Source organism: Bufo gargarizans, chromosome 2 (assembly GCF_014858855.1).
Source record: "Bufo gargarizans isolate SCDJY-AF-19 chromosome 2, ASM1485885v1, whole genome shotgun sequence".
NCBI classification, from domain to species: Eukaryota; Metazoa; Chordata; class Amphibia; order Anura; family Bufonidae; genus Bufo; species Bufo gargarizans.
The window spans coordinates 712,563,697-712,591,633 of NC_058081.1; the positions used below are offsets into that span (position 1 = coordinate 712,563,697).

Below are 27,937 nucleotides of genomic sequence, written 5' to 3' on the forward strand. Positions count from 1 at the left end.
ACACACACTCTCGTTCCTTGGCATCACTGACCTGTCTGTCTCCTGGGGCCAAGTGAAAACAGTATTTATCATAGAGAAAAAATAATTTCTTTCCCCCATCTAACTCAGTCAATGGCTCCATGCTCTGCTTGGTCCCACAAGTCAGTTGTCTTGTGGTAAGCACTGATTCTGCTCTGCCCTTCAAAGCTCACATCCAAGCCTTTTCCACCTCCTGCAGCACGCCAATCTTTAACTCTAAAAATATGTATTTATGGTGTTGCATTCATTAATGTTCACAGAATTTTTTTTTTTCTTTTTTTAAACTTACCAAGTCCATTCACTGGCTGATTTCCACCAAATTGATAAGACCAGCCACCTATTATTAAATAAAGAAAGGTATTAGTATTATGTGGACATATGTCCTGGTAACATCACTCCATGCAGTCAGGCAGAGTACTGCATGTAAATCACACCAATCATTTACATACATGACCTACAGTCATGTGAAAAAATTAGGACACCCTTTGAAAGCATGTGTTTTTTTGTAACATTTTTAATAAAAGGTTATTTCATCTCCGTTTCAACAATACAGAGAGATTAAAGTAATCCAACTAAACAAAGAAAACTGAAGAAAAGTCTTTTCAAGATCTTCTGTAAATGTCATTCTACAAAAATGCCTATTCTAACTGAGGAAAAAGATAGGACACCCTCACATGTATTCCCTCTTAAATTGGCTCAGATCTCACACAGGTATATCACACCAGGTGCACATAATTAGTAGATCGTTACTCTGCATGTTGAATTAGGCTTGCCCTATTTAAACCTCAGACATTTAGTTTGGTGTGCTCCTGACTGTTGAAGTGAGAGTGAGCACCATGGTGAGAGCAAAAGAGCTGTCAGAGGACTTCAGAAAAAAGATTGTAGCAGCCTATGAGTCTGGGAAGGGATTTAAAAAGATCTCAAAAGATTTTGAAATCAGCCATTCCACTGTCCGGAAGATAGTCTCCTACAGGTAAAGGACCCCAGCGTCTAACTCAACGCAATATCAACTCATTCTCCTGTCAACGGGTGAAGGTGGCAGAACATATAGACTTTACCTGTCGGGCCCGGAATTCCTCCCTTTATATCTGAAAGAAAACACGTTTTATTGGTCATTGTCTGAAGATTTTAAATTGATTTTGAAACCTGCATTAGATAGATAGATAGATCGATAGATAAAAGGATAGATAATATTTCAATTTAGAGAGTTATTCCGAGTTTTTTAGCAAAGCTGTAAGGAAAATGTGGGTGCACAACATGCTAAGCACATTGGCGGTCCCTGCCCCCTGTCTACTGTTCCTCCGCTTTGTGTTTAGAACCTGAAGCTTAGTCTGATGATGCAGCCTCAACGCTAGACGTAGCTAGTTGTAGATCTACAGGATGGGCCAAGAGACTTCTGTGGCACCCCGGAAATTCTCCAACACCTGTAGGAGTACTGGAGGTCTCCCCTTTTACTGGAGCAGCCGACGCTTCGTGCTCAAATAAAGGATGTAAGTTTGATTTTAAGTTTTTACAGCCTGTCAGGGAAAATCGATTTTCTACCATGAAGCAGGGACCAAATCGAATATTCCCTAAAATTCATATGAAAGTCCACTTAATGGACTTCAATTCACTCAACACTAATTCACAATGTGCTGGTGCTATTAACACCAATCTCTGTGATGGATAGATTGATAGCTAGATAGATCAAAAATGTCACCCCATATCTCTACTCCTGTTTTCCTCAAAACTACTTGAGCAACTTGTCCACTTTGAATTGTCTTCCCACCTCTAATCTCACTCCCTTTTTCACTGGTTACAATCTGGCTTCCTACCCTACCACTCAACTGAAACTGCCTTGACCAAATTCACCAATGGTCTGCTAACTGCCAAGACAAATGACATTACTCCAGCCTCTTCCTCCTGGACCTGTCTTCTGAGTTTGACACAGTTGAAACCTCACTTTGTTATACACTCTCATCCCTTGTATTTACAAAATACATTGAAAACAGAATTTAGCTTCCACCCACCTCAGCCCGCAACAGAACTATCACAGTCAATGGCTACATGCTTTTTCTGGTCACACAAGTCAGCTGCCTTGGTGTAAGCTTTAATTCTACCTTGTATTAACCAATACTAAAGTGTTATTATTATGTGGGTGTAGGTCCAGTTAACAGCACTCCCATTGGTCTGGCAGGGTACTGCAAGTAAAGCTCATAAATCATATAAATATATATGTCATATATGTAAATATGTTAACTGTTGACCCTGGAGTTCCTCCCTTTATATCTAAAAGAAAAACAGATTTTATTGGCCACCGACTGGAGAGTCAAAACTGGTTTTCAAACATGCCTGTTTTGTTTTATAATACACTGCAATACTGAATATAATTATATTTTTCCATCTGATATTGGTCTCCTTTTCATTTAAAGTCAAGAGAACAAATAGTACAGATAACTTCATCATCTCCGGAATCTTCAGTTAATCTCAATAGCAGAGATGATAGATGGATATAGATAGATAGATAGATCATACTTTGCTAAGAGATTAAGATAAAACTTGTTAACTTTGTCTGGAAATGGTGGGTGTACAACATGCTCAGCACACTGGGGGTCCCTGGCCCCTTTTGTGCTCCTCAACTATGTGTTTGAACCTGAGTCTGTATTTGATGATGCAGCCTCAGTGCCAGACCTATCTAGCAGTTGATCTGCAGAAGGTCCCAAGAGACTTCTGTCACACCCAGGAAATTCTCCAACACCTGTGGGATTACTGGAGGTCTCCCCTTTTACTGGAGCACCCTGGATGTTCAGGGAGGTTGGCAAAATGATATAGAAAGATAGGTAGACATATACAAAAAAAGAAAAACTGAAAAGCGAGCAACCCAATCATCAGACAATAACAGAGTGCAACTCCTCAATAGGCCTCTGACCCAGTGTTTTTCTGTGTAAGAAGCAACAAATAGTAACACTTATCTCAAAAGTACTTAAACAACATGTGTTCCTTATTGAATTGTCCTCCCACCTCTTTTCTTGCTCCCTTTTTTAACAGCTACAGTTTGGCTTCCAACCCTACCAATTAACTGAAACTGCCCTAACCAAATTCACCAACGATCTAATTGCCAAGAAAATTACATTACTCTGGCCTTCTCCAACTCCAGGACCTCTTCTTTATGTTACCCACTCTCTCGTTCCTTGACATTACTGACCTGTCTGTCTCCTGGGGCCAAGTGAAAACAATATTTATAATGGAGAAAAAATAATTTCTTTCCCCCATCTAACTCAGTCAATGGCTCCATGCTCTGATTGGTCCCACAAGTCAGTTGTCTTGTAGTAAGCTCTGATCATGCTCTGCCCTTCAAAGCTCACATCCAAGCCTTTTCCACCTGCTTGGAGCCCACTAATCTTTAACTCTGAAAAGATGTATTTATGGTGTTGCATTCATTAATGTTCACAGCATTGTTTTTTTTTTTCTTTTTTTAAACTTACCAAGTCCATTCACCGGCTGATTTCCACCAAATTGATAGGACCAGCCACCTATTATTAAATAAAGAAAGGTAATAGTATTATGTGGACATATGTCCTGGTAACATCACTCCATGCAGTCAGGCAGAGTACTGCATTTAAATCTCACCAATCATTTACATACATGACCTATATATTTATATACTTTACCTGTTGACCCTGGAGTTCCTCCTTTTATATCTGAAATATAAACAGGTTTTGTTGGCCACCGACTGGAGATTCAAAACGGATTTTGAAGCATGCAATTTTTTTTTTATATTACACTGGAAAACTGAAGAGAACTACATCTTACCCTCATCCTCCACACACCGCCTATATTGTTATCCATCCCCATATGTATTTATATGTGTTTGTATATTACATATGTTCTTTGTTATGCTTTGTCATGTATACTGTAATATGTATATATTCACCTCATAGTAAGCATTGTTATTTTCTTGTTATAGTTTTACTCTGATCCTTTCAATAAAAGCTGTAAAGGACCCCAGCATCTACCTCAGTGCATTGTCAGCTCATTCTCCTGTCAACTGGTGAAGGTGGCAGAACATATAGACTTTACCTGTCGGGCCCGGAATTCTTCCCTTTATATCTGAAAGAAAACACGTTTTATTGGTCACTGTCTGAAGATTTTAAATTTATTTTGAAACCTGCATTAGATAGATAGATAGATCGATAGATAGATGGATAGATAATATTTAAATATTCACTATGTGTTTAGAACCTGAAGCTTAGTCTGATGATGCAGCCTCAACGCTAGATCTAGCTAGTTTTTGATCTGCAGGAGGGGCCAAGAGACTTCTGTGGCACCGAGGAAATTCTCCAACACCTGTAGGAGTACTAGAGGTCTCCCCATTTACTGGAACGCTTCGTGCTCAAATAAAGGATGTAAGTTTGATTTTAAGTTTTTAAAGCCAGTAAGTTTTTAAAGCCACTTAATGGACTTCAATTCGCTCAACACTAATTCACAATGTGCTGGTGCCTAGATAGTTGTAGATCTGCAGGAGGGGCCAAGAGACTTCTGTGGCACCGAGGAAATGCTCCAACACCTGTCGGAGTACTGGATTTCTTCGATTTTAATAGAGCACCCGACGCTTTGTGCTCAAAAAAAGGATATAAGTTTGATTTTAAGTTTTTAAAGCCAGTCAGAGAAAATCGATTTTCTACCATGAAGCAGGGGTCAAATCGAATATTCCCTGAAATTCATATCAAAGTCCACTTAATGGACTTCAATTCGCTCAACACTAATTCAGAATGTGCTGGTGCTATTAACACCAATCTCTGTGATGGATAGATTGATAGCTAGATAGATAAAAAGCTGTCACCCCATATCCCTACTCCTGTTTTCCTCAAAACTACTTGAGCAACATGTCCACTTTGAATTGTCTTCCCACATCTCATCTCACTCCCTTTTTCACCGGTTACAGTCTGTCTTCCGACACTACCACTCAACTGAAACTGCCTTGACCAAATTCACCAACGGTCTGCAAACTGCCAAGTCAAATGACATTACTCCAGCCTCCTCCTCCTCCGGGACCTGTCTTCTGAGTTTGACACAGTTGAAACCTTACTTTGTTACACACTCTCATCCCTTGGCTTTACAAAATACAGTGAAAACAGAATTTAGCTTCCCCCCACCTCAGCCCTCAACAGACCTATCACAGTCAATGGCTACATGCTCTTCCTGGTCACACAAGTCAGCTGCCTTGGTGTAAGCTTTAATTCTACCTTGTATTAACCAATACTAAAGTGTTATTATTATGTGGGTGTAGGTCCAGTTAACATCACTACCATTGGTCCGGCAGGGTACTGCAAGTAAAGCTCACAAATCATGTACATATATGACATACAGTACAGACCAAAAGTTTGGACACACCTTCTGATTCAAAGAGTTTTCTTTATTTTCATGACTATGAAAATTGTAGATTCACACTGAAGGCATCAAAACTATGAATTAACACATGTGGAATTATATACATAACAAAAAGTGTGAAACAACTGAAAATATGTCATATTCTAGGTTCTTCAAAGTAGCCACCTTTTGCTTTGATTACTTCTTTGCACACTCTTGGCATTCTCTTGATGAGCTTCAAGAGGTGGTCACCTGAAATGGTTTTCACTTCACAGGTGTGCCCTGTCAGGTTTAAAAAGTGGGATTTCTTGCCTTATAAATGGGGTTGGGACCATCAGTTGCATTGTGGAGAAGTCAGGTGGATACACAGCTGATAGTCCTACTGAATAGACTGTTAGAATTTGTATTATGGCAAGAAAAAAGCAGCTAAGTAAAGAAAAACGAGAGGCCATCTGTCAGGACCATGGTCATGGTCGTGACTCCTGTTACCGCATGCGGTTGCCGGCGGTCTAGGTCGGGTTGTCAATCACAGGTGAGGGCTGTAGTATGTTGCCTCACCTGTGGTTGCCGCTGGCAACGTTGTTTATGTGGCAGCATAGCAGCCTGAGCTGTTGCGAGGCAGCTTGCTATGTTGTGCATGCGGTTGCACTTGGCAACGTGTGTTTATATGTGTGCACTTTCCTTGTTTGGTGTGCACGGGGTTTATTGTGTGTGTATTCCCCTTTAGTTGCTGTCTTCCCTTCCCTGGTGTTGGAAGGGTTAACTTCCTTCCTAGTGTGTGTGCACTGGGTGTGTCTGAGTGTGGGTGTGGCTACTTGGGCCTATATAGCTTCTGCTGTGTTTCAGAAGTCTGAGGGGTACTTCAGCTATGTAAGCTGGAGTCATCCTCCTTCTTATTTTCAATCTGCCAGTGAGGGCCACCCTTGTGGTCATAAATGTTGTTATGTGATGTTAAGTTTATGTTTATGTGGAGTCTGTTTATGTTTTATATCCCCTTGCAGCTCGGCCAGTTTAGACTCCTGTTTCTCCGCGTCCAGGAGGAACAGGTGGTCTACCCAGCTCCTAGCTCAGGGATCGGCAGAGGGTGAGTAGGGATCTGAGGTTCCTGAGCATGAGCCCTCCTACCTTCAAGGTCTGCTCATGCAGATAGGAGTCAGGGTCCGATTAGGGATGCGTTAGGAGGTGACCTGCTCCCTTATTCTGTTCTCCTGGCCGAGCAGCGACTAACATCGCGTGGCATCACACGCCTGAGGGTTTCCCCCATCCTCAGCCGTGACACCATCATTACTTTAAGAAATGAAGGTCAGTCAGTCCGAAAAATTGGGAAAACTTTGAAAGTGCCCCCAAGTGCAGTCACAAAAACCATCAAGCGCTACAAAGAAACTGGCTCACATGCGGACCGCCCCAGGAAAGGAAGACCAAGAGTCACCTCTGCTGCGGAGGATAAGTTCATCCGAGTCACCAGCCTCAGAAATCGCAGGTTAACAGCAGCTCAGATTAGAGACCAGGTCAATGCCAAACAGAGTTCTAGCAGCAGACACATCTCTAGAACAACTGTTAAGAGGAGACTGTGTGAATTAGGCCTTCATGGTAGAATATCTGCTAGGAAACCACTGCTAAGGACAGGCAACAAGCAGAAAAGACTTGTTTGGGCTAAAGAACACAAGGAATGGACATTAGACCAGTGGAAATCTGTGCTTTGGTCTGATGAGTCCAAATTTGAGATCTTTGGTTCCAACCACCGTGTCTTTGTGCGATGCAGAAAAGGTGAACGGATGGACTCTACGTGCCTGGTTCCCACCGTGAAGCATGGAGGAGGAGGTGTGATAGTGTGGGGGTGCTTTGCTGGTGACACTGTTGGGGATTTATTCAAAATTGGAGGCATACTGAACCAGCATGGCTACTACAGCATCTTGCAGCGGCATGCTATTCCATCCGGTTTGTGTTTAGTTGGACCATCATTTATTTTTCAACAGGACAATGACCCCAAACACACCTCCAGGCTGTGTAAGGGCTATTTGACCATGAAGGAGAGTGATGGGGTGCTGTGCCAGATGACCTGGCCTCCACAGTCACCGGACCTGAACCCAATCGAGATGGTTTGGGGTGAGCTGGACCGCAGAGTGAAGGCAAAAGGGCCAACAAGTGCTAAGCATCTCGGGAACTCCTTCAAGACTGTTGGAAGACCATTTCAGGTGACTACCTCTTGAAGTTCATCAAGAGAATGCCAAGAAGTGTGCAAAGCAGTAATCAAAGCAAAAGGTGGCTACTTTGAAGAACCTAGAATATGACATATTTTCAGTTGTTTCACACTTTTTTGTTATGTGTATAATTCCACATGTGTTAATTCATAGTTTTGATGCCTTCAGTGTGAATCTACCATTTTCATAGTCATGAAAATAAAGAAAACTCTTGGAATGAGAACGTGTGTCCAAACTTTTGGTCTGTACTGTATATATTTATATATGTTACCTGTTGACCCTGGAGTTCCTCCCTTTATATCTAAAATAAAAACTGATTTTATTGGCCACCGACTGGAGAGTCAAAACTGGTTTTCAAACATGCCTGTTTTGTTTAATAATACACTGCAATACTGAATATAATTATATTTTCCCATCTGATATTGGTCTCCTTTTCATTTAAAGTCAAGAGAACAAATAGTACAGATAACTTCATCATCTCTGGAATCTTCAGTTAATCTCAATAATAGAGATGATAGATGGATAGATAGATAGATAGATAGATAGATAGATAGATCATAATTTGCTAAGAGATTTAGATCAAACTTGTTAACTTTGTCTGGAAATGGTGGGTGTACAACATGCTCAGCACACTTGGGGTCCCTGGCCCCTTTTCTGCTCTTCAACTATGTGTTTGAACATTAGTCTGTCTTTGATGATGCAGCCTCAGTGCCAGATCTATCTAGCAGTTGATCTGCAGAATGTCCCAAGAGACTCCTGTCACACCCAGGAAATTCTCCAACACCTGTGGGAGTACGGAAGGTCTCTCCTTTTTCTGGAGCTCCCTGGATGTTTAGGGAGGTTAGCAGAAATAATATAGAACAATAGGTAGGCAGATACAAAAAAAGAAAAACTGAAAAACGAGCAACACAATCATCAGACAATAACAGAGTGCAACTCCTCTATAGGCCTCTGACCCAGTGTTTTTCTTTCTAAGCATTAACAAATAGTAACACTTATCTCAAAAGTACTTGAACAACATTTTGTCTATTTTGAATTGTACTCCCACCTCTTTTCTTGCTCCCTTTTTTAATAGCTACAGTTTGGCCTCCAACCCTACCACTCAACTGAAACTGCCCTAACCAAATTCACCAACGATCTGCTAACTGCCAAGAAAATTACATTACTCTGGCCTTCTCCAACTCCAGGACCTTTTCTTTATGTTACCCACTCTCTCGTTCCTTGGCATCACTGGCCTGTCTGTCTCCTGGGGCCAAGTGAAAACAGTACAAACCGGATTCCAAAAAAGTTGGGACACTAAACAAATTGTGAATAAAAACTGAATGCAATGATGTGGAGATGGCAAATGTCAATATTTTATTTGTAATAGAACGTAGATGACAGATCAAACGTTTAATCCGAGTAAATGTATCATTTTAAAGGAAAAGTACGTTGATTCAAATTTTCACGGTGTCAACAAATCCCAAAAAAGTTGGGACAAGTAGCAATAAGAGGCTGGAAAAAGTAAATTTGAGCATAACGAAGAGCTGGAAGACCAATTAACACTAATTAGGTCAATTGGCAACATGATTGGGTATAAAAAGAGCTTCTCAGAGTGGCAGTGTCTCTCAGAAGCCAAGATGGGTAGAGGATCACCAATTCCCACAATGTTGCCCAGAAAGATAGTGGAGCAATATCAGAAAGGTGTTATCCAGCGAAAAATTGCAAAGACTTTGCATCTATCATCATCAACTGTGCATAACATCATCCGAAGATTCAGAGAATCTGGAACAATCTCTGTGCTTAAGGGTCAAGGCCGTAAAACCATACTGGATGCCCGTGATCTCCGGGCCCTTAAACGACACTGCACTACAAACAGGAATGCTACTGTAAAGGAAATCACAGAATGGGCTCAGGAATACTTCCAGAAACCATTGTCAGTGAACACAATCCACCGTGCCATCCGCCGTTGCCAGCTGAAACTCGACAGTACAAAGAAGAAGCCATTTCTAAGCAAGATCCACAAGCTCAGGCGTTTTCACTGGGCCAGGGATCATTTAAAATGGAGTGTTGCAAAATGGAAGACTGTTCTGTGGTCAGACGAGTCACGATTCGAAGTTCTTTTTGGAAATCTGGGACGCCATGTCATCCGGACCAAAGAGGACAAGGACAACCCAAGTTGTTATCAACGCTCAGTTCAGAAGCCTGCATCTATGATGGTATGGGGTTGCATGAGTGCGTGTGGCATGGGCAGCTTGCATGTCTGGAAAGGCACCATCAATGCAGAAAAATATATTCAGGTTCTAGAACAACATATGCTCCCATCCAGACGTCATCTCTTTCAGGGAAGACCCTGCATTTTTCAACAAGATAATGCCAGACCACATTCTGCATCAATCACAACATCATGGCTGCGTAGGAGAAGGATCCGGGTACTGAAATGGCCAGTCTGCAGTCCAGATCTTTCACCTATAGAGAACATTTGGCGCATCATAAAGAGGAAGGTGCAACAAAGAAGGCCCAAGACGATTGAACAGTTAGAGGCCTGTATTAGACAAGAATGGGAGAGCATTCCTATTTCTAAACTTGAGAAACTGGTCTCCTCGGTCCCCAGACGTCTGTTGAGTGTTGTAAGAAGAAGGGGAGATGCCACACAGTGGTGAAAATGGCCTTGTCCCAACTTTTTTGGGATTTGTTGACACCATGAAATTCTGATTCAACATATTTTTCCCTTAAAATGGTACATTTTCTCAGCTTAAACTTTTGTTCCGTGATTTACGTTCTATTCTGAATAAAATATTAGAAGTTGGCACCTCCACATCATTGCATTCAGTTTTTATTCACGATTTGCATAGTGTCCCAACTTTTTTGGAATCCGGTTTGTATTTATCATGGAGAAAAAATAAAATCTTTCCCCCATCTAACTCAGTCAATGGCTCCATGCTCTGCTTGGTCCCACAAGTCAGTTGTCTTGTGGTAAGCACGGATTCTACTCTGCCCTTCAAACCACACATCCAAGCCTTTTCCACCTCCTGGAGCCCGCCAATCTTTAACTCTGAAAATATGTATTTATGGTGTTGCATTCATTAATGTTCACAGCATTGTTTTTTTTTTTCTTTTTTTAAAACTTACCAAGTCCATTCACCGGCTGATTTCCACCAAATGACCAGCTACCTATTATTAAATAAAGAAAAGTATTAGTATTATGTGGACATATGTCCTGTTAACAGAACTCCGTGCAGTCAGGAAATGTACTGCAAGTAAATCTCACCAATTATTTACATACATGACCTATATATTTATATACTTTACCTGTTGACCCTGGAGTTCCTCCTTTTATATCTGAAATATAAACAGGTTTTGTTGGCCACCGACTGGAGATTTAAAACGGATTTTGAAGCATGCAATTTTTTTTTATATTACACTGTAAAAATGAATAGAACTACATCTTACCCTCATCCTCCACACGCCGCCTATATGTTATCCATCCCCATATGTTTTTCTATGTGTTTGTATATTACATATGTTCTTTGTTATGCTTTGTCATGTATACTGTAATATGTATATATTCACCTCATAGTAAGCATTGTTATTTTCTTGTTATAGTTTTACTCGGATCCTTTCAATAAAAGCTGTAAAGGACCCCAGCGTCTACCTCAGTGCAATGTAAACTCATTCTCCTGTCAACGGGTGAAGGTGGCAGAACATATAGACCCTACCTGTCGGGCCCGGAATTCCTCCCTTTATATCTAAAAGAAAACACGTTTTATTGGTCACTGTCTGAAGATTTTAAATTGATTTTGAAACCTACATTAGGTAGATAAATAGATAGATAGATAGATGCATAGATAATATTTAACCGCCTCCGGACCGCCTAACGCAGATCTGCGGTCCGGAGGCGGCAGCCCTGCGCACAGCGACGCATATACGCGTCATCTCGCGAGGGCCGAGATTTCCTGTAAACGCGCGCACACAGGCGCGCGCGCTCACAGGAACAGAAGGTAAGCGAGTGGATCTCCAGCCTGCCAGCGGCGATCGCTCGCTGGCAGGCTGGAGATGTGATTTTTTTAACCCCTAACAGGTATATTAGACGCTGTTTTGATAACAGCATCTAATATACCTGCTACCTGGTCCTCTGGTGGTCCCTTTTGTTTGGATCGACCACCAGAGGACACAGGCAGCTCAGTAAAGTCGCACCAAACACCACACTACACCAAACCCCCCCCCGTCACTTTTTAACCCCTTATGAACCCCTGATCACCCATGATCACCCCATATAAACTCCCTGATCACCCCCCTGTCATTGATCACCCCCCTGTCATTGATCACCCCCCTGTCAGGCTCCGTTCAGACGTCCGTATGATTTTTACGGATCCACGGATACATAGATCGCATCCGCAAAACACATGCGGACGTCTGAATGGAGCCTTACAGGGGGGTGATCAATGACAGAGGGGTGATCACCCATATACACTCCCTGATCACCCCCTGTCATTGATCACCCCCCTGTAAGGCTCCATTCAGACGTCATTATGATTTTTACGGATACATGGATACATGGATCGGATCCGCAAAACACATGAGGACGTCTGAATGAAGCCTTACAGGGGGGTGATCAATGACAGAGGGGTGATCACCCATATACACTCCCTGATCACCCCCTGTCATTGATCACCCCCTGTAAGGCTCCATTCAGACGTCCGTATGATTTTTACAGATCCATGGATACATGGATCGGATCCGCAAAACACATGCGGACGTCTGAATGGAGCCTTACAGGGGGGTGATCAATGACAGAGGGGTGATCACCCATATAAACTCCCTGATCACCCCCTGTCATTGATGACCCCCCTGTCATTGATCACCCCCCTGTAAGGCTCCATTCAGACGTCCGCATGTGTTTTGCGGATCCGATCCATGTATCCATGGATCCGTAAAAATCATACGGACGTCTGAATGGAGCCTTACAAGGGGGTGATCAATGACAGGGGGGTGATCACCCACATACACTCCCTGATCACCCCCTGTCATTGATCACCCCCCTGTCATTGATCACCCCCCTGTCATTGATCACCCCCCCTGTAAGGCTCCATTCAGACATTTTTTTGGCCCAAGTTAGCGGAAATCTATATTTTTTTTGTTTGTTTTTTCTTACTAAGTCTCATATTCCACTAACTTGTGTCAAAAAAAAAAAATCTCACATGAACTCACCATACCCCTCACGGAATCCAAATGCGTAAATTTTTTAGACATTTATATTCCAGACTTCTTCTCACGCTTTAGGGCCCCTAAAAAGCCAGGGCAGTATAAATACCCCACATGTGACCCCATTTCGGAAAGAAGACACCCCCAAGGTATTCGCTGAGGGGCATATTGAGTCCTTGAAAGATTGAAATTTTTGCCCTAAGTTAGCGGAAAGTGAGACTTTGTGAGTAAAAAACAAAAAAAAAAATCAATTTCCGCTAACTTATGCAAAAAAAATAAAATTCTATTAACTCGCCAGGCCCCTCATTGAATACCTTGGGGTGTCTTCTTTCCAAAGTGGGGTCACATGTGGGGTATTTATACTGCCCTGGCTTTTTAGAAGCCCGAAAGTGTGAGAAGAAGTCTGGGATCCAAATGTCTAAAAATGCCCTCCTAAAAGGAATTTGGGCACCTTTGCGCATCTAGGCTGCAAAAAAGTGTCACACATCTGGTATCGCCGTACTCAGGAGAAGTTGGGCAATGTGTTTTGGGGTGTCATTTTACATATACCCATGCTGGGTGAGAAAAATATCTTGGTCAAATGCCAACTTTGTATAAAAAAATGGGAAAAGTTGTATTTTGCCAAGATATTTCTCTCACCCAGCATGGGTATATGTAAAATGACACCCCAAAACACATTCCCCAACTTCTCCTGAGTACGGCGATACCAGATGTGTGACACTTTTTTGCATCCAAGGTGGGCAAAGGGGCACATACTCCAAAGTGCACCTTTTGGATTTCGCAGGCCATTTTTTACACATTTTGATTGCAAACTACTTCTCACACATTTGGGCCCCTAAATTGCCAGGGCAGTATAACTACCCCACAAGTGACCCCATTTTGGAAAGAAGACACCCCAAGGTATTCCGTGAGGGGCATGGCGAGTTCCTAGAATTTTTTTTTTTTGTCGCAAGTTAGTGGAATATGAGACTTTGTAAGAAAAAATAAAATAAAAATAAAAATCATCATTTTCCACTAACTTGTGACAAAAAATAAAAAGTTCTATGAACTCACTATGCCCATCAGCGTATACCTTAGGGTGTCTACTTTCCGAAATGGGGTCATTTGTAGGGGTGTTTGTACTGTCTGGCCATTGTAGAACCTCAGGAAACATGACAGGTGCTCAGAAAGTCAGAGCTGCTTCAAAAAGCGGAAATTCACATTTTTGTACCATAGTTTGTAAACGCTATAACTTTTACCCAAACCATTTTTTTTTTTGCCCAAACATTTTTTTTTTAATCAAAGACATGTAGAACAATAAATTTAGCAAAAAATGTATACATGGATGTTGTTTTTTTTGCAAAATTTTACAGCTGAAAGTGAAAAATTTCATTTTTTTGCAAAAAAATCGTTAAATTTCGATTAATAACAAAAAAAGTAAAAATGTCAGCAGCAATGAAATACCACCAAATGAAAGCTCTATTAATGAGAAGAAAAGGAGGTAAAATTCATTTGGGTGGTAAGTTGCATGACCGAGCAATAAATGGTGAAAGTAGTGTAGTGCAGAAGTGTAAAAAGTGGCCTGGTCATTAAGGGGGTTTTAGCTAGCGGTATTGAAGTGGTTAAATCAGAGATAAAGTCATTCTGACTTTTTTAGCAAAGCTGTGAGAAAAATGTGGGCGCACAATATGCTAAGCACACTGGGGGTCCCTGCCCCCTGTCTACTGCTCCTCCGCTATGTGTTTAGAACCTGAAGATTAGTCTGATGATGCATCCTCAACGCTAGACCTAGCTAGTCGTAGATCTGCAGGAGGGGCCAAGAGACTTCTGTGGCACCGAGGAAATTCTCCAACACCTGTCGGATTACTGGAGGTTTCCCCTTTTAATAGAGCACCCGACGCTTTGTGCTCAAATAAAGGATGTAAGTTTGATTTTAATTTTTACAGCCAGTCAGGGAAAATCGATTTTCTACCATGAAGCATGTGTCAAATCGTATATTCCCTGAAATTCATATCAAAGTCTACTTAATGGACTTCAATTCGCTCAACACTTATTCAGAATGTGCTGTTGCTATTACACCAATCTCTACAATGAATAAATTGCTAGCTAGATAGATAAATAGCTATCACCCCATATCCCTACTCCTGTTTTCCTCAAAACTACTTGAGCAACATGTCCACTTTGAATTGTCTTCCCACCTCTCATCTCACTCCCTTTTTCACCGGAAACAGTCTGGCTTCCGACCCTACCACTCAACTGAAACTGCCTTGACCAAATTCACCAACGGTCTGCTAACTGCCAAGACAAATGACATTACTCCAGCCTCCTCCTCCTCCTGGACCAGTCTAAATTTGACACAGTTGGAACCTCACTTTGTTACACACTCTCATCCCTTGGCTTTACAAAATACAGTGAAAACAGAATTTAGCTTCCCCCCACCTCAGCCCCCAACAGACCTATCACAGTCAATTGCTACATGCTCTTCCTGGTCACACGAGTCAGCTGCCTTGGTGTAAGCTTTAATTCTACCTTGTATTAACCAATACTAAAGTGTTATTATTATGTGGGTCTAGGTCCAGTTAACAGCACTCCCATTGGTCAGGCAGGGTACTGCAAGTAAAGCTCACAAATCATGTACATATATGACATATATATTTATATATGTTACCTGTTGACCCTGGAGTTCCTCCCTTTATATCTAAAAGAAAAACAGATTTTATTGGCCACCGACTGGAGAGTCAAAACTGGTTTTCAAACATGCCTGTTTTGTTTTATAATACACTGCAATACTGAATATAATTATATTTTTCCATCTGATATTGGTCTCCTTTTCATTTAAAGTCAAGAGAACAAATAACTTCATCATCTCCGGAATCTTCAGTTAATCTTAATAATACAGATGATAGATAGATAGATAGATAGATAGATCATACTTTGCTAAGAGACTTAGATCAAACTTGTTAACTTTGTCTGGAAATGGTGGGTGTACAACATGCTCAGCACACTGGGGGTCCCTGGCCCCTTTTCTTCTCCTAAACTATGTGTTTGAACCTGAGTCTGTGTTTGATGATGCAGCCTCAGTGCCAGACCTATCTAGCAGTTGATCTGCAGAAGGTCCCAAGAGACTTCTGTCACCCCCAGGAAAATCTCCATCACCTGTGGGAGTACTGGAGGTCTCCCCTTTTTCTGGAGCTCCCCTGATGTTTAGGGAGGTTGGCAAAATGATATAAAAAGATAGGTAGACAGATACAAAAAAAGAAAAACTGAAAAACAAGCAACACAATCATCAGACAATAAAAGAGTGCAACTCCTCTATATGCCTCTGACCCAGTGTTTTTCTTTGTAAGCAGCAACAAATAGTAACACTTATCTCAAAAGTACTTGAACAACATGTTGTCCATTTTGAATTGTCCTCCCACCTCTTTTCTTGCTCCCTTTTTTAACAGCTACAGTTTGGCTTCCAACCCTACCACTCAACTGAAACTGCCGTAACCAAATTCACTAATGATCTGCTAACTGCCAAGAAAATTACATTACTCTGGCCTTCTCCAACTCTAGGACCTCTTCTTTATGTTACACACTCTCTCGTTCCTTGGCATCACTGACCTGTCTGTCTCCTGGGGCCAAGTGAAAACAGTATTTATCATAGAGAAAAAATAATTTCTTTCCCCCATCTAACTCAGTCAATGGCTCCATGCTCTGCTTGGTCCCACAAGTCAGTTGTCTTGTGGTAAGCCCTGATTCTGCTCTGCCCTTCAAAGCTCACATCCAAGCCTTTTCCACCTCCTGCAGCACGCCAATCTTTAACTCTGAAAAGATGTATTTATGGTGTTGCATTCATTAATGTTCACAGAATTGTTTTTTTTTTTCATTTTTTAAACTTACCAAGTCCATTCACCGGCTGATTTCCACCAAATTGATAAGAACAGCCACCTATTATTAAATAAAGAAAGGTATTAGTATTATGTGGACATATGTCCTGGTAACATCACTCCATGCAGTCAGGCAGAGTACTGCATGTAAATCTCACCAATCATTTACATACATGACCTATATATTTATATACTTTACCTGTTGACCCTGGAGTTCCTCCATTTATATCTGAAATATAAACAGGTTTTGTTGGCAACCGACTGGAGATTCAAAACAGATTTTGAAGCATGCAATTTTTTTTTAATATTACACTGGAAAACTGAATCGAACTACATCTTACCCTCATCCTCCACACGCCGCCTATATTGTTATCCATCCCCATATGTATTTATATGTGTTTGTATATTACATATGTTCTTTGTTATGCTTTGTCATGTATACTGAAATATGTATATATTCACCTCATAGTAAGCATTGTTATTTTCTTGTTATAGTTTTACTCTGATCCTTTTAATAAAAGCTGTAAAGGACCCCAGCGTCTAACTCAACGCAATATCAACTCATTCTCCTGTCAACGGGTGAAGGTGGCAGAACATATAGACTTTACCTGTCGAGCCCGGAATTCCTCCCTTTATATCTGAAAGAAAACACGTTTTATTGGTCACTGTCTGAAGATTTTAAATTGATTTTAAAACCTGCATTAGGTAGATAGATAGATAGATAGATAGATAGATCGATAGATAGAAGGATAGATAATATTTAAATTTAGAGATAGAGTTATTCCGAGTTTTTTAGCAAAGCTGTCAGGAAAATGTGGGTGCACAACATGCTAAGCACATTGGCGGTCCCTGCCCCCTGTCTACTGCTGCTCCACTATGTGTTTAGAACCTGAAGCTTAGTCTGATGATGCAGCCTCAACGATAGACCTAGCTAGTTGTAGATCTACAGGAGGGGCCAAGAGACTTCTGTGGCACCCAGGAAATTCTCCAACACCTGTAGGAGTACTGGAGGTCTCCCCTTTTACTGGAGCAGCCGACGCTTCGTGCTCAAATAAAGGATGTAAGTTTGATTTTAAGTTTTTACAGCCTATCAGGGAAAATCGACTTTCTACCATGAAGCAGGGACCAAATCGAATATTCCCTAAAATTCATATGAAAGTCCACTTAATGGACTTCAATTCACTCAACACTAATTCACAATGTGCTGGTGCTATTAACACCAATCTCTGTGATGGATAGATTGATAGCTAGATAGATCAAAAATGTCACCCCATATCTCTACTCCTGTTTTCCTCAAAACTACTTGGGCAACATGTCCACTTTGAATTCTCTTCCCACCTTTCATCTCACTCCTTTTTTCACTGGTTACAGTCTGGCTTCCTACCCTAACACTCATCTGAAACTGCCTTGACCAAATTCACCAATGGTCTGCTAACTGCCAAGAAAAAGTACATTACTCCAGCCTCTTCCTCCTGGACCTGTCTTCTGAGTTTGACACAGTTGAAACGTCACTTTGTTATACACTCTCATCCCTTGTCTTTACAAAATACAGTAAAAAAACAGAATTTAGCTTCCCCCCACCTCAGCACGCAACAGAACTATCACAGTCAATGACTACATGCTTTTTCTGGTCACACAAGTCAGCTGCCTTGGTGTAAGCTTTAATTCTACCTTGTATTAACCAATACTAAAGTGTTATTATTATGTGGGTGTAGGTCCAGTTAACAGCACTCCTATTGGTCAGGCAGGGTACTGCAAGTAAAGCTTACAAATCATTTACATATATGACATATATATTTATATATGTTAACTGTTGACCCTGGAGTTCCTCCCTTTATATCTAAAAGAAAAACAGATTTTATTGGCCACCGACTGGAGAGTCAAAACTGGTTTACAAACATGCCTGTTTTGTTTTATAATACACTGCAATACTGAATATAATTATATTTTTCCATCTGATATTGGTCTCCTTTTCATTTAAAGTCAAGAGAACAAATAGTACAGATAACTTCATCATCTCCGGAATCTTCAGTTAATCTCAATAGCAGAGATGATAGATGGATATAGATAGATAGATAGATAGATAGATAGATAGATCATACTTTGCTAAGAGATTTAGATAAAACTTGTTAACTTTGTCTGGAAATGGTGGGTGTACAACAAGCTCAGCACACTGGGGGTCCCTGGCCCATTTTGTGCTCCTCAACTATGTGTTTGAACCTGAGTCTGTATTTGATGATGCAGCCTCAGTGCCAGACCTATCTAGCAGTTGATCTGCAGAAGGTCCCAAGAGACTTCTGTCACACCCAGGAAATTCTCCAACACCTGTGGGAGTACTGGAGGTCTCCCCTTTTTCTGGAGCACCCTGGATGTTCAGGGAGGTTTGCAAAATGATATAGAAAGATAGGTAGACATATGCAAAAAAAGAAAAACTGAAAAGCGAGCAACACAGTCATCAGACAATAAAAGAGTGCAACTCCTCAATAGGTGTCACGGCCAATTTCGGTTTGACCGTGACGCTGTTGCGTGCAGACTGGTTGCCGGGGGCAACGTGTAGGTTTCTGTTTGCACGTACACTTTTCCTTTATTTGGTGCTTTCCCCGTTTTGGTTGTCACGGGGTTAATTTAGGTGTGTCTGCTAGGTGTGGTGGGTGTGACCTCAGGCCTCTTTATAAGATGGTGTGTTGGAGCCTGTGGTCATTCTTATTTTGTTGTCTGCCTGTGTAGGAGCTCTGCTCCCTGGCGGTATGTCTTTGTGTCTGTGTGAGTCACCCTTATTTATTATAATGTCACGGCGGGGAGTGGGGAAAACCCCCCACCGTGCAATTGCTGAGGCTGCTACGCCAGATAGCAGGGAACAGGGAGCAGGTCATCTCCTGACGTAGCCCTAAACGCTCTCCCTAGACTCCTAGCGCATGAGCCGCTTTATAAGGTAAGGGGGCTCATGCTCACCAACCTAGGACCCTGCTATCCCTGCTACGCCCTAGGCCTGATGACAGGGCAGAGACCACCCATTCATCCTACACAACGGATGAAAAGGTGTCTCCAGAGACCCAGTGGCAGATAGGAGACAAGAACATGGGTAAAGCAGTATGGCAGGTAAGTCACACAGCAAAATAACAATGTTATCTACTCTTACCTGCCGCAGCCAAGATGGACGGAGGCTCCAGGCTGGGAAACCCACGGTCTTGCCTTTGCTTAACCCCTCCGGAAAAGCACGCCCCTTCTGGAGCAAAGACACCACCAGAAAACCTCCATACACCAACCACACCAATACAACATACACCAGGTGGGGGAGGAAAACAGAGACACACCGGAGGGGACACACAGCCAGGGTAAGGAAACAATATAATAAATAAGGGTGACTCACACAGACACAAAGACATACCGCCAGGGAGCAGAGCTCCTACACAAGCAGACAACAAAATAAGAATGACCACAGGCTCCAACACACCATCTTATAAAGAGGCCTGAGGTCACACCCACCACACCTAGCAGACACACCTAAATTAACCCCGTGACAACCAAAACGGGGAAAGCACCAAATAAAGGAAAAGTGTACGTGCAAACAGAAACCTACACGTTGCCCCCGGCAACCAGTCTGCACGCAACAGCGTCACGGTCAAACCTAAATTGGCCGTGACAATAGGCCTCTGACCCAGTGTTTTTCTGTGTAAGAAGCAACAAATAGTAACACTTATCTCAAAAGTACTTGAACAACATGTTGTCCTTATTGAATTGTCCTCCCACCTCTTTTCTTGCTCCCTTTTTTAACAGCTACAGTTTGGCTTCCAACCCTACCACTTAACTGAAACTGCCCTAACAAAATTTACCAACGATCAAACTGCCAAGAAAATTACATTACTCTGGCCTTCTCCAACTCCAGGACCTCTTCTTTATGTTACCCACTCTCTCGTTCCTTGGCATTACTGACCTGTCTGTCTCCTGGGGCCAAGTGAAAACAGTATTTATAATGGAGAAAAAATAATTTCTTTCCCCCATCTAACTCAGTCAATGGCTCCGTGCTCTGCTTGGTCCCACAAGTCAGTTGTCTTGTAGTAAGCTCTGATCCTGCTCTGCCCTTCAAAGCTCACATCCAAGCCATTTCCAGCTGCTTGCAGCCCACTAATCTTTAACTCTGAAAATATGTATTTATGGTGTTGCATTCATTAATGTTCACAGAATTGTTTTTTTTTTCTTTTTTTAACCTTACCAAGTCCATTCACCGGCTGATTTCCACCAAATTGATAGGACCAGCCACCTATTATTAAATAAAGAAAAGCATTAGTATTATGTGGACATATGTCCTGGTAACATCACTCCATGCAGTCAGGCAGAGTACTGCATGTAAATCACACCAATCATTTACATACATGACCTATATATTTATATACTTTACCTGTTGACCCTGCAGTTCCTCTATTTATATCTGAAATATAAACAGGTTTTGTTGGCCACCGACTGGAGATTCAAAAGGGATTTTGAAGCATGCAAATATATATATTTTTTTAAATCGATTTTCTACCATGAAGCAGGGGTCAAATCGAATATTCCCTGAAATTCATAATAAAGTCCACTTAATGGACTTCAATTAGCTCAACACTAATTCAGAATATGCTGGTGCTATTAACACCAATCTCTGTGATGGATAGATTGCTAGCTAGATAGATAAATAGCTGTCACTCCATATCCCTACTCCTGTTTTCCTCAAAACTACTTGAGCAACATGTCCACTTTGAATTGTCTTCCCATCTCTCATCTCACTCGCTTTTTCACCGGTTACAATCTGGCTTCCGACCCTACCACTCAATTGAAACTGCCTTGACCAAAATCACCAACGGTCTGCTAACTGCCAAGACAAATGACATTACTCCAGCATCCTCCTCCTCCTCCTGGACCTGTCTTCTGAGTTTGAAACAGTTGAAACCTCACTTTGTTACACACTCTCATCCCTTGGCTTTACAAAATACAGTGAAAACAGAATTTAGCTTCCCCCCACCTCAGCCCCCAACAGACCTATCACAGTCAATTGCTACATGCTCTTCCTGGTCACACGAGTCAGCTGTCTTGGTTTAAGCTTTAATTCTACCTTGTATTATCCAATACTAAAGTGTTATTATTATGTGGGTGTAGGTCCAGTTAACAGCACTCCCATTGGTCAGGCAGGGTATTGCAAGTAAAGCTCACAAATCATGTACATATATGACATATATATTTATATATGTTACCTGTTGACCCTGGAGTTCCTCCCTTTATATCTAAAAGAAAAACAGATTTTATTGGCCACCAACTGGAGAGTCAAAACTGGTTTTCAAACATGCCTGTTTTGTTTAATAATACACTGCAATACTGAATATAATTATATTTTTCCATCTGATATTGGTCTCCTTTTCATTTAAAGTCAAGAGAACAAATAGTACAGTTAACTTCATCATCTCCGGAATCTTCAGTTAATCTTAATAATAGAGATGATAGATGGATAGATAGATAGATAGATAGATCATACTTTGCTAAGAGATTTAGATAAAACTTGTTAACTTTGTCTGGAAATGGTGGGTAAACAACATGCTCAGCACAATGGGGGTCCCTTGCCCCTTTTCGGCTCCTCCACTATGTGTTTGAACCTGGGTCTGTGTTTGATGATGCAGCCTCAGTGCCAGACCTAGCTAACAGTTGATCTGCAGAAGGTCCCAAGAGACTTCTGTCACACCAAGAAATTCTCCAACACCCTTTTTCTGGAGCTCCCTAGATGTTCAGGGAGGTTGGCAAAATGATATAAAAAGATAGGTAGACAGATACAAAAAAAGAAAAACTGAAAAACAAGCAACACAATCATCAGACAATAAAAGAGTGCAACTCCTCTATATGCCTCTGACCCAGTGTTTTTCTTTGTAAGCAGCAACAAATAGTAACACTTATCTCAAAAGTACTTGAACAACATGTTGTCCATTTTGAATTGTCCTCCCACCTCATTTCTTGCTCCCTTTTTTTAACAGCTACAGTTTGGCTTTCAACCCTACCACTCAACTGAAACTGCCCTAACCAAATTTTCCAACGATCTGCTAACTGCAAAGCAAATTACATTACTCTGGCTTTCTCCAAATCCCGGACCTCTTCTTCATGTTACACACTCTCTCGTTTCTTGTCATTACTGACCTGTCTGTCTCCTGGGACCAAGTGAAAACAGTATTTATCATGGAGAAAAAATGATTTCTTTCCCCCTATCTAACTCAGTCAATGGCTCCATGCTCTGCTTGGTCCCACAAGTCAGTTGTCTTGTAGTAAGTTCTGATTCTACTCTGCCCTTCAAACCACACATCCAAGCCTTTTCCACCGCTTGGAGCCCGCCAATCTTTAACTCTGAAAAGATGTATTTATGGTGTTGCATTCATTAATGTTCACAGCATTGTTTTTTTTTTTTAAACTTACCAAGTCCATTCACCGGCTGATTTCCACCAAATGACCAACTACCTATTATTAAATAAAGAAAGGTATTAGTATTATGTGGACATATGTCCTGTTAACAGAACTTTATGCAGTCAGGCAGAGTACTGCATGTAAATCTCACCAATCATTTACATACATGACCTATATATTTATATACTTTACCTGTTGACCCTGGAGTTCCTTCTTTTATATCTGAAATATAAACAGGTTTTGTTGGCCACCGACTGGAGATTCAAAACGGATTTTAAAGCATGCAATTTTTTTTTATATTACACTGGAAAACTGAATAGAACTACATCTTACCCTCATCCTCCACACGCCGCCTATATGTTTTCCATCCCTATATGTATTTCTATGTGTTTGTATATTACATATGTTCTTTGTTATGCTTTGTCATGTATACTATAATATGTATATATTCACCTCATAGTAAGCATTGTTATTTTATTGTTATAGTTTTACTCGGATCCTTTCAATAAAAGCTGTAAAGGACCCCAGCGTCTAACTCAGTGCAATGTCAACTCATTCTCCTGTCAACGGGTGAAGGTGGCAGAACATATAGACCCTACCTGTCGGGCCCGGAATTCCTCCCTTTATATCTGAAAGAAAACACGTTTTATTGGTCACTGTCTGAAGATTTTAAATTGATTTTGAAACCTGCATTAGGTAGATAGATAGATAGATAGATAGATAGAAAGATCGATAGATAGATGCATAGATAATATTTAAATCAGAGATAGAGTCATTCCGACTTTTTTAGCAAAGCTGTCAGAAAAATCTGGCCACACAATATGCTAAGCACACTGGGGATCCCTGCCGCCTGTCTACTGCTCCTCCGCTATGTGTTTAGTACCTGAAGATTAGTCTGATGATGCATCCTCAACGCTAGACCTAGCAAGTAGGGATGAGCGAACCCGATCTGTATGGTTCGGGTTCGTACCGAATTTTGGGGTGTTCGTGACACGGACCCGAACCCGAACATTTTCGTAAAAGTCCGGGTTCGGGTTCGGTGTTCGGCGCTTTCTTGGTGCTTTTTGAGAGGCTGCAAAGCAGCCAATCAACAAGCGTCATACTACTTGCCCAAGAGGCCATCACAGCCATGCCTACTATTGGCATGGCTGTGATTGGCCAGTGCAGCATGTGACCCAGCCTCTATTTAAGCTGGACTCACGTAGCGCCGCACGTCACTCTGCTCTGATCAGTGTAGGGATATGATGCAGCTGCTGCTGTTAGGGCCAGATTAGGCAGTGATTTACTCTTCAAAAACACATAATGAAGTGATCGATCTACAGCTGTGAATCATTTAACCTCTGCTATTTAATTGCTCACTGTTTTTAGGTTTCCCAGAGCGTTTTTCTGTCACTTTTTTCTGGGGTAATCGGCGGCCATTTTCTGTCTTGTGGTGCGCCAGCACAAGCTGCCACCAAGTACATTTAACCATCAATAGTGTGTTTTTTTTTGTGCTATATCCTTCATCAGGGGCTTGGCTGTGCTTGCTATTTTATTGAGGGGTGAAATACAATTGCCAAAATAGCAGTACCCAAAATCTGGTGTTTCAGCTGTGGCTAGCCAATTGTAATACTGTCTGCTGTCTGGCAAAGGATATATTTTTTTTCTGGGTTGAAATACAATTCCCAAATGAGCAATTCCCTAAATCAATGGTTTCTGCTGTAGCAGGCCAAGTTTAAATCTATCCATAAAAAGGTTATATTACATTGAAGGTGCTGATAGGGTCATCCTCAATAACTTCACACGCTACGGTGCATCTCCAAGTCTAATTCTGTCCGTAAACGTATACCTGTCATCCAGGGCCTAAATACTAGGCCTACAATTTATACTCAGCTAAATCTGTGGTTACTGCTGTGCCTGTATTAGTGTAATACGGTACCTAAATAGATAGCCAGATAGTGTTAGGTGCCTGTAAAAAAAAGCCTGAATTTGAATTCAATACATTCAGCCAAATAATTTTTTTCTTATTGTGGTGAACGGTAACAATGAGGAAAACATCTAGTAAGGGACGCGGACGCGGACATGGTCGTGGTGGTGTTAGTGGACCCTCTGGTGCTGGGAGAGGACGTGGCCGTTCTGCCACAGCCACACGTCCTAGTGTGCCAACTACCTTAGGTCCCAGTAGATGCCTGAATTTAGAGCGATATTTGGTGGGGCCCAATGCCGTTCTAAGGATGGTAAGGCCTGAGCAGGTACAGGCATTAGTCAATTGGGTGGCCGACAGTGGATCCAGCACGATCAAATTATCTCCCACCCAGTCTTCTGCAGAAAGCGCACAGATGGCGCCTGAAAACAAAGCCCATCAGTCTGTCACATTACCCCCATGCATATCAGGGAAACTGTCTGAGCCTCAACTTATGCAGCAGGCTCTTATGCTGTTTGAAGACTCTGCTGGCAGGGTTTCCCAAGGGCATCCACCTAGCCCTTCCCCAGCGGTGGAAGACATAGAATGCACTGACGCACAACCACTTATGTTTCTTGATGATGACCCGAGTGGTTTGCACACTGTGCCATCAGAGCCTGAAACAAGGCATTAACGTTCTGAACCTTAGCACAACCTGCATGACCAGGCACCTGCATGCAAAGCATGAACTGCAGTGGAGTAAACACCTTAAAAACAAGGAACTCACTCAGGCTCCCCCTGCTACCTCTTCTACTGCTGCCTGGGCCTCTTTCTCCGCCTCTGGAGGAACGTTGGCACCTGCCGCCCAGCAAACAGAGGATGTACCACCAACACCACCACCTTCGTCGCCAAGCATCTCCACCATGTCACACGGCAGCGTTCAGCTCTCCATCTCACAAACATTTGAGAGAAAGCGTAAATTCCCACCTAGCCACCCTCGATCCCTGGCCCTGAATGCCAGCATTTTTAAACTACTGGCCTATGAAATGCTGTCATTCAGGCTGGTGGACACAGATAGCTTCAAACAGCTCATGTCGCTTGCTGTCCCACAGTATGTTGTTCCCAGCCGCCACTACTTCTCCAAGAGAGCCGTGCCTTCCCTGCACAACCAAGTATCCGATAAAATCAAGTGTGCACTGCGCAACGCCATGTGTGGCAAGGTCCACCTAACCACAGATACGTGGACCAGTAAGCACGGCCAGGGACGCTATATCTCCCTAACTGCACACTGGGTAAATGTAGTGGCGGCTGGGCCCCAGGCGGAGAGCTGTTTGGCGCACGTCCTTCCACCGCCAAGGATCGCAGGGCAACATTCTTTGCCTCCTGTAGCCTCCTCCTCCTCCTTCTCGGCTTCCTCCTCCTCTTCTTCCACCTGCTCATCCAGTCAGCCACACACATTCACCACCAACTTCAGCAGAGCCTGTGGTAAACGTCAGCAGGCCATTCTGAAACTCATATGTTTGGGGGACAGGCCCCACACTGCGCAGGAGTTGTGGCGGGGTATTGAACAACAGACCGATGAGTGGCTGCTGCCGGTGAGCCTCAAGCCCGGCCTGGTGGTGTGCGATAATGGGCGAAATCTCGTTGCAGCTCTGGGACTAGCCGGTTTGACGCACATCCCTTGCCTGGCGCATGTGCTGAAATTGGTAGTGCAGAAGTTCATTCATAACTACCCCGACATGTCAGAGCTGCTGCATAAAGTGCAGGCCGTGTGTGCGCGCTTCCGGCGTTCACATCCTGCCGCTGCTCGCCTGTCTGCTCTACAGCGTAACTTCGGCCTTCCCGAACACCGCCTCATATGCGACGTGCCCACCAGGTGGAACTCCACCTTGCACATGCTGGACAGACTGTGCGAGCAGCAGCAGGCCATAGTGGAGTTTCAGCTGCAGCACACACGGGTCAGTCGCACTGCGGAACAGCATCACTACACCACCAATGACTGGGCCTCCATGCGAGACCTGTGTGCCCTGTTGCGCTGTTTCGAGTACTCCACCAACATGGCCAGTGGCGATGACGCCGTTATCAGCGTTAAAATACCACTTCTATGTCTCTTTGAGAAAACACTTAGGGCGATGATGCAAGAGGAGGTGGCCCAGGAGGAGGAGGAAGAGGGGTCATTTTTAGCACTTTCAGGCCAGTCTCTTAGAAGTGACTCAGAGGGAGATTTTTTGCAACAGCAGAGGCTAGGTACAAATGTGGCCAGACAGGGCCCACTACTGGAGGACAAGGAGGATGAGGATGAGGAGGAGGTGGAGGAGGATGAGGATGAAGCATGTTCACAGCGGGGTGGCACCCAACGCAGCTTGGGCCCATCACTGGTGCGTGGCTGGGGGGAAACGGAGGACGATGACGATACACCTCCCACAGAGGATACCTCTGGGCAGCCTGGCACACATGAGCGACTACATGCTGCAGTGCCTGCGCAACGACAGCAGAGTTGCCCACATTTTAATGTGTGTGGACTACTGGGTTGCCACCCTGCTGGATCCCTGGTTGCAAAGACAATGTGCCCACCTTACTTCCTACACTGGAGCATGATAGGAAGATGCGCGAGTACAAGCGCACGTTGGTAGACGCGCTACTGAGAGCATTCCCAAATGTCTCAGGTAAACAAGTGGAAGCCCAAGGCGAAGGCAGAGGAGGAGCAAGAGGTCACCAGCTGTGTCACGGCCAGCTCCTCTGAGGGCAGGGTTAGCATGGCAGAGATGTGGAAAAGTTTTGTCACCATGCCACAGCTAACTGCAGCACCACCTGATACGGAACGTGTTAGCAGGAGGCAGCATTTCACTAACATGGTGGAACAGTACGTGTGAACACCCCTCCACGTACTGACTGATGGTTCGGCCCCATTCAACTTCTGGGTCTCCAAATTGTCCACGTGGCCAGAGCTAGCCTTTTATGCCTTGGAGGTGCTGGCCTGCCGACGGCCAGTGTTTTGACTGAACGTGTATTCAGCACGGTAGGGGGCGTCATTA

At 42.8% G+C, this 27,937-nt stretch overlaps 1 protein-coding gene across 1 annotated transcript in view; it reads right to left on the reverse strand.

Moving 5' to 3' along the window:
- Positions 1-27,937, reverse strand: part of LOC122926346 (collagen alpha-1(IV) chain-like) — an 875,364-nt gene that overhangs the window by 592,817 nt on the left and 254,610 nt on the right. The window contains exons 34-54 of the mRNA XM_044277721.1: positions 23,620-23,649; positions 23,213-23,242; positions 23,033-23,074; positions 21,832-21,861; positions 21,003-21,032; positions 20,817-20,864; positions 18,414-18,443; positions 17,212-17,241; positions 16,803-16,832; positions 16,617-16,664; positions 15,400-15,429; positions 11,267-11,296; positions 10,860-10,889; positions 10,680-10,721; positions 7,840-7,869; positions 4,078-4,107; positions 3,669-3,698; positions 3,483-3,530; positions 2,257-2,286; positions 1,077-1,106; positions 308-355 (exon numbers count right to left, since the gene is read on the reverse strand). Of these exons, the coding sequence (XP_044133656.1) occupies positions 308-355; positions 1,077-1,106; positions 2,257-2,286; positions 3,483-3,530; positions 3,669-3,698; positions 4,078-4,107; positions 7,840-7,869; positions 10,680-10,721; positions 10,860-10,889; positions 11,267-11,296; positions 15,400-15,429; positions 16,617-16,664; positions 16,803-16,832; positions 17,212-17,241; positions 18,414-18,443; positions 20,817-20,864; positions 21,003-21,032; positions 21,832-21,861; positions 23,033-23,074; positions 23,213-23,242; positions 23,620-23,649 (726 nt within the window). The remainder of the gene's footprint in view (positions 1-307; positions 356-1,076; positions 1,107-2,256; positions 2,287-3,482; positions 3,531-3,668; positions 3,699-4,077; positions 4,108-7,839; positions 7,870-10,679; positions 10,722-10,859; positions 10,890-11,266; positions 11,297-15,399; positions 15,430-16,616; positions 16,665-16,802; positions 16,833-17,211; positions 17,242-18,413; positions 18,444-20,816; positions 20,865-21,002; positions 21,033-21,831; positions 21,862-23,032; positions 23,075-23,212; positions 23,243-23,619; positions 23,650-27,937) is intronic.